At 34.0% G+C, this 7,914-nt stretch overlaps 1 protein-coding gene across 1 annotated transcript; it reads right to left on the reverse strand.

The window, feature by feature from the left end:
• Positions 1–1,828: 1,828 nt before the first annotated feature.
• LOC140516591 (olfactory receptor 10AG1-like) lies at positions 1,829–2,632 on the reverse strand. Its single transcript, XM_072627551.1, has one exon. The coding sequence runs from the start codon at positions 2,630–2,632 to the stop codon at positions 1,829–1,831; it is 804 nt and encodes a 267-aa protein (XP_072483652.1).
• Positions 2,633–7,914: the final 5,282 nt, after the last annotated feature.

Genomic DNA, 7,914 nt, shown 5'->3' on the forward strand with positions numbered 1-7,914 from the left:
GAAGATTCAAAATGTACAGCAATAAATTTTCATTTCAAGAAAGCCTATATAATAAATATTACAAATTATGTTGAGAGGTGTCCCTCTTTTCTTTGCTTCATTGTAGGCTTTCTTTCGTTCTGTGCTGTACGCTTTCTAATTTGTACTTTTTTCCTCCTTACCCCTCCTCCCCCTCCCTAGCACAACTAAGCATGGATATCTATTTATAGATATAAACGTACATGAATACACACACATATATACATGCATACATATATAAACCTACTTTTCCTAGCAGATTGTACTCTTAATTTTTAGTTTTTGGTTTGTGCATATGTCTTATTTCCTATCCCTCCGGACTTGTCTATTTCAATTCCACCCACTACTTTGCCCTCCTACTACTTAACCATATCACCCACAATGATCCCCCTTTTTCCTCCCATTCCCATAAACCTTAGCACCTTTTTATATTCTTCTTTGATTTGTTCCTTCAACCTTACCTCTAGAGATTCCTTCCTTATCCTCTCGCACCTCCCTATCCTCTTAGCATTTACTTCCTTCTTAATTTAGAAAACTTTTATACTATTCTAGCTGTATATGTATTTTTCCCTCTCGAACCAATGAAAGTAGGTTTCGAGAACTAACAGACTTCTGTCCCCAACTAATTCCTCTGTATCAGTTCTTCCTCTGGAACCACATTTATGTAAGATAATTAGTCTTTTTTAGCTCTTCCTGACCAGTTTTACTTTTGAGTCATATCATGTTGACGTCTACTCAGTTTTTCCTTATGAACTATCTGGTTACTAATAACAATCTTAGACATCTGGTTTACATTTTACACCTGTAAAAGATAAACAGTCTGTCTTTATTGAGTTCTTGGTAATTAGTCTTTGTTATGTACCTTATGTTTCTCATGGCTCTTGTATGTCAAATCTTCTACTAAGTTCAGTTTTTTCAACAACCTCCTGAAAGTCTGACAATTCGTTAAATATCCATTTTTTTTTCATCCAGACCTATGCTTGGCTTTTCAGGATATGATATTTTTCAACGAGAATAACAATTACTTCGCTTTTGATATACAGTGTTCCAAAACATATATTTATATCTATCCTTATCTCTATCTATATGTCGGTTTTGGAATTTGCCTATAATATTCCTGTGGATTTTTCTCATAGGATCTCTTTCAGGTGGTGATCAGTGGACTTTTTTTTTCTATTTCTACTTAACCATCTTGCTCTAATGTTTAAGGGAAATTATCTTTATTTCTTGTATTACTGTATCAGGCTTCTAGTCCGAATACTCTTATATTTTCTCTTCTTGATCTGTTCTCCAGATCAGATATCTTTCTTATGAAATATTTCTCACTTACTTCTATTTTTTTCCATTCTTTGTATTATGTTGTATTATTTCTTGATCTCCTAACTTCACTGGCTTCCCCTTGCCCAAATTTTATTTTCAGGTAGTCATTTTCTTCCTTAAGATTCTGAATCTCCTTTCCTAATTGGTTGATTTTCTTTTCACAATCTTCTTGTTTTTCTTGGAGTGTTCTTTTTTTTTAATTTTTCTTCAATCTCTCTCATTTCATTCTTAAAACCTTTTTGAAGTTCTTCAACGAATTCTTTTTGGGTAGAGGGACAGCTCTTTATCCACAGAGCTACCAAGTCACCCCCTAACATGAGACATAGATAGATATCCATTCATATATGACCATTATCATAAAATGAAAAACCTTTCAAACTCATGTTGCAAAAAGGGAAATGGGTGAATTTCAATAAGAATTTAGATGGAGGACAGAATGACAAAGTGTAATTTGACATACAGAATTTCTTTACCATTTTACTTGTAGTAATTATTTCAGTGCATCAATGACATCTTTATTTCTCAGACTGTATATTATGGGATTAAACACTAGGGTTACAACTGTGTAAAAAAGAGAGAGTGCTTTGTCAGTTTCTCCTGAGTTGTTTGACTTGGGCCTTGAATAGGTAATGGTTGCAGACCCAAAGAATAAAATGACAACTATAAGGTGAGAAGAGCAAGTTGAGAAGGCTTTATAGTTTTCCATATTTGATGGCAGCTTCAAGATGGTTGTAATGATTTTGATGTAAGACCTAATTATCATTATAAATGGTATCATGACAAACAATGCTGCAACAACATACACAGAAAACTCTATCAACGAGGTATCTGAAGAAGTCAACTTTAGTAATGGGGCAATATCATAGAAAACATGATTAAGTTTATTAGAATTACAGAAAGGGAGAGAGAAAATCTGATATGTCTGTCCTATCATTACTGGGATTCTAGTGGTCCAGGAATCAACCACTAACAGCAAGCAAACCTGACGGTTCATGATGAGAGGATAATACAGTGGTTTACAGATGGCCACATAATGGTCATAAGCCATCACCGCTAGGAGTAAGCACTCAGCGCCTTCAAGAATAAGGAGGAAAGAAAGTTGTATAGCACAGACCAAAAAGGAAATACTTCTTTCATGGGTCCAAAGATTTGTCAACATATTTGGGACGGTGACTGATGTGTAACAGATTTCCAAGAAAGAGAAGTTCCCAAGAAAAAAATACATTGGAGTGTGGAGAACTCCAGAAACTTTGGTTACTAAAATGATGAGACCATTTCCTATCAGAATAATCATGTAGATGAATAAGAAAATGCCAAACAAAAAACCTTGGAAATTAGGAAGGTCAGAAAATCCAAGGAGAATGAATTCCACTACAGTACTAAAATTTGTTTCCAATATTATTTTCTTTATAGTTCATCTATAATGTGGTTTCTGGCACAGCAAGGACACATCATTTTCCCCAGTTTGAAATTTAAATGGCAGGTTATATTATCTCTGCCTACCTTGAATTCTATGTTTTCATAACCCTTCAATCACTACTAAAGTATATTTTGTTGTTTTTGGCTTTGACATTCTTTGTTTCACATTGTCTTTAAACCTGGTATTTTATGGCATGTGCTCTAAAGTCCTTAATCTCTTAATTTTATCTCTGTAGCTTTAAAGCAACCTTTCTGCCCTATCATTCTATGTTATATGTCTATAGGTCCTTCAAAATGCTAATGATCTTTGTTGACTGCTATGAGATTGCTTCCATCTAAAAATCCTCTCAGTTTTAAGATTTTCTGACAGACATCGAGAATTAAATACTATCTGATGCCTGGATTGAAATGAAGAGACGGAGTAACAAGGTGGGGGGATCCTGTGAAGTAAAAATAAGTGTTAAAAATGCACATTTGAGTGCCATTCTCTATATTTATTTTTTGTTTGTTTTCTAAAGGATGTTGTTTTGGTGGAGTAGAAGACATATTTGATGCAAAGATTAATTTGGAAGTAATAGAAACACAATTATTTCTCTCAAATATTATTATTGTAAGTTCTTGCTTTATGAAATGCTCAGCGTTTGCTTATGTTCTCCTCCATTCTGTAATGATGTTTTTCTACTCACTGTTCCTTATTTATCAGTATCACGCCCTTCTTCCACATGTCAGTTCAATTTCCACCCCCTTGACTTCTGGTTCACAGATTTGTGTCCACATCAGAACAATCCCTCAGCCGTCCCTCCCTTTTTATGAATACATAGAAAATCTGTTGTCTAGAACAAACATACACTGTGGAGATGTAATGAGTTGAGTCCTGCTTTTGGACACAGGAGGAGATGAATCTCAATCTTGTTTCAGGTACTAAAGAGCTCTGTAGCCTTGGCAAATGATTTAAGGTCTCTCAATCATAGTTTTTCCCCTAATACTAAATAGAACTACATACAAATATAAAAGGCATCCCATACCTAAAATGTATATTTACAAAATATGGTTATTATGGTAACCATGAGAGCAATGTAGACGTCCTCACAAAAATAATTAATAATAATAACAATCAATCAACACCTGTCTCATATGATTTTTGGAAAATAGAGATGAAAGAAAATATATAAAATATTGTGAAAAATAAAGTCCAGATAAATGATCTCTATTTTTAGTAATAATATTCATTATGAATTTTAATATAGAATTAGTGTATTTATAATTACAAGCACATTATATTGACATATAAATTTTACATAAAAATTTATAAATATATATTACATTATAATTATTACTGTTGCAAACAATAAGGGATTTAGTTTTGTTGTCTCTTTTTAAAAATATCTTTTCCTCCTCTACCTCTTCTTGTCTTCTTCCTCTTCTCATTTCATGCTTATAAATCAAACATAATCTCTTTATGTGCTGGTGTCAGGGCGTGAATATGCCCCAAACAATAATTAAGCACATAGGAGGTGCTCAATTAACACTTATTGTTGATGATAGTGATGATGACAGCCATGCAGAGGATCTCGTTCATTCAGAGAGTAGTGTTTCCAGAGATGGTTGATGACTTCTTTCAAACTCAGTACTTACTGTATATAACTTTTGTATGAATCACATTGAGTACAGGGCCATATTGAATCACTGTCACAAGCAACCTTTTCACGCTTCTCTTGATTCTTGTATTTGAAAGTAAGATTTTCTATTCAGTTCTGGTCTATTCATCATAAAAGCTCGAAAGTCCTCTATTTCATTTAATGACCATTTTCCCCCTGAAGTATTATACTCGGTTTTTCTGGGTCAAACTGTTTTTTTTTTCTGGCTGCTTGAAATATTTTCTCCCTGACCTGGGAACTCTGGAATTTGGCTACAATATCCCTAGGAATTTCTCTTTTCAGATCTCTTTCAAGAGGTGATCTGTGGATTCTTTGAATATTTATTTTGCCCTCTGGTTCCAGAAATATCAGGGCGGGTTTCCTTGATAATTTCATGAAAGATGATGCCTAGGCTCTTTTTTTTTTTTTTTGATCATGACTTTCAAGTAGTCCTATAGTTTTTAAATTATCTTTCTTGGATTTATTTTCCAAGTCAGTTATTTTTCCAATAAGATATTTCACATTATTTTCTGTTTTTTCATTCTTTTGTTTTTGTGGGTTTTTTTTTTATTTTGTAATTTCTTGGTTTCTCATCGCCATTAGCTTCCATCTGTTCCATTCTAATTTTTGAAGAACTGCTTTCTTCAGTGAGCTATTGAACCTCCTTTTCCATTTGGCTAATTCTCCTTTTTAAAGCACTCTTCTCCTCATTGGTTTTTTGGATCTCCTTTGCCAATTGAGTCAGCCTGTTTTTAAAGGTGTCATTTTCTTCAGCATTTTTTGGCGTATCCTTTAGCAAACTGTTGACTCACTTTTCATGATTTCCTTGCATCTCTCTCATTTCTCTTCCTATTTTTTCTTCCACCTCTCTTACTTGATTATGAAAATCCTTTTTGAGCTCCTCCATGGCCTGAGACCACAGCATATTTACTTTGGAGGTTTTGGACTCAGAAGCCTTGACTTCCTCTGATGTTATGATTTGTTCTTCCTCATCTAAAAACCAGTTATTTGACCTTTGAAACATTTGTCAAGAGGAGTGTATATTCTGGGGACCTGTAAGTTCTCAGTTCCTCCAAGGTGGCACAATCAAGGGAGAGGTGTTTGCTCATCTCCTAACCTGTGCACTGGTTGGGAGCAACCAAAAAATGTTCTGCCCAGAATCTGCAGTTGAATTCCTTCTCCAGAGCCTCCACCAGCTCCACTGCCAGTGCTCCTCCTCACCCCTGGGTGGAGCTTAGGGCTGAGAATCATATCAGTGGCTCCATTCCCCCAGGGACTTTAGGTGAAGGTCTCCCAGGGCTGCCAATCATGGTTGAGATTAGATCAGCTCTTCAATTCTCCCAGGGGATCTAGGTGGAGGGCTCTGAAAATGGCATCTGCTGGAGCCCTCCCACTGACCTTTGAAGCTGTCAGTGACTGTTTGTGGGTTGGGGAATCTGGGAACTGCTGACTGTGGCACCCTGGATCCTGTTCTTGCTCCTGTCCCTGCTGTGCACTGGTCTATGCTCATCATGCTGGTCTGCACTTGTCACACTGGTCTGGTCTGTGCTCGTTGTGCTGGTCTCTTTCTTGTTTTCTAACATATAAACACACACATTTACCTTAATATGCAGCAAATAATAAAAATGAGCACAAAACATTTTATATATAAGGATAAAGAAGATTTGGATGATAACACTGTATTAACATGAAAATATAGTGGGGCTTTTTGTCCCTCAGAAGCGCATAATTGTTTTCTGCTCATCTTTGTCTTTCATGAAAATCCCAAATGGACAGAACATCGGAACCTATGTTTCTTATCAATGCCTTGAGTATATCTAAGTTCTAGATATAATTTCTTTCAGAATTTACCTGTTCATTACCACAATCAACAACTGACATCAAAATGTTCCTACTTGATGTGTTACTTCACCTAGAGGATTTTAAATGGGACCAATTCATTCATATGAAGAACGACTATTTAGAATTTATTTATATTTTTTTTGTTTTATTTACTTTAAATGAACATTTAAAATGAGAAAAAGACAAAAAAAACATTTGCCATGTATACACCAGGGTATGAGATGATTCAATATAAAACAATAAATTTCCATTTCTATAAGCCATTTCTAAATACTACACATACTATTTCCATTTCTAAATACTACACATTGTTTTCAAAGCTGGACAGCTTTTCTTTGTTTCCTTGTGGGTTTTCATTTCTTTTCTGTTGTGCACTTTTTACATTGTCTTTTTCCCCTCCCTTCTCCACCCTAAAGAAAGCCACAATTAAGTGGATATAGCTGTACAGATATAGATACAAATACACATACATACAGAATGTAAATATATGCACATATAGGTACATATGTGTATGCATGTATACACATACACATAAATATCTATAAACTTGCATATATGTAACATTCTTTGTGCTACCTCTCCCATCATCTAAAGGAACTATGAAGTGACTTAAAGTCAATAAGGTTTAAAAAGAATCTTTTATATTCCATTTAATGTGCTAAGTCTTCTTATTTTCCTGCTCCTCCTTACACACACACACACACACACACACACACACACACACACACACACACGACCATATTATCCTTAATTCCATTTCTTATTTGTTTCTTAAAAAGTGGATACAGTTTTCTTCCATAAGTTCAAATTTTTTCATGTTTTGCTAAATCAACCAACTCTTCATTTTTCTACGCTACAGCAATGTTCCAACCCAAGTACATCCCATCTGAGAGACTGATTCAGAAATGTTTTTTCTCGCATTTTATTCATTCCTTTTATTCCTGGCTTTATAGTTTATTTATACAAGAACATTTTAATTTTAAATAATTAAAATTATACGTTTTACACTTCAGCAATACTCTCACCTTATAATATAGTTTAAGGTCTGATATTGCAGAATCTGCTTTCTTTACACTGCATGCCTCTGCAGTTTCCTTGAAGGTCCAGAAATTTTATTCTTGAAAAACAATTTATTATTTTTTCTAATTCAGTAAGAACATTTTAAGTAATCTATTTGGAATGGCGTTACATAAATTTATGAAGTAAACTTTTCATTTTTATTGTATTGTCTACACTAATTTGTGAACAATAAATATTACTTAGATTGTTTACATGTGATTTTATTTTTATAAAAATTGTTTTATGCTTATGTTCATATAGTTCTTGAATCTGTTCTGGCAAGTATACTCTCAGGTATTTTGTACTGTCCAGCTGTTTTAAATGAATGATCTAAAATAATAATGAATAATATTATTGACACACTGTAGTTTCCCTAAGTTCTTCTTTCATTTAAATCTATTTTAGCTTCAACTTTATCTGAGATCATGATTACTACTCTTGCTGATTTTTACAGAATAAATTCTGCTTCTAATCTTTATGTTTCATTTTTGTAGCATTTCCTGAAAGCAGCATATTGTTGAATTCAAATTTTCACTCTATCAGTTTCCATTTTATGAGTAAATTTATCCCATTTTTATTCTAATCTATAATTTCCTGCTTCTTGTTTTTCATGGCTATC

This window comes from Notamacropus eugenii, chromosome Y (genome assembly GCF_028372415.1).
Source record: "Notamacropus eugenii isolate mMacEug1 chromosome Y, mMacEug1.pri_v2, whole genome shotgun sequence".
NCBI lineage: Eukaryota > Metazoa > Chordata > Mammalia > Diprotodontia > Macropodidae > Notamacropus > Notamacropus eugenii.

Bases quoted from the DNA above. Each gene is read 5' to 3' on its own strand.
- LOC140516591 (XM_072627551.1), bottom strand. From the start codon at position 2,632: ATGATTATTCTGATAGGAAATGGTCTCATCATTTTAGTAACCAAAGTT.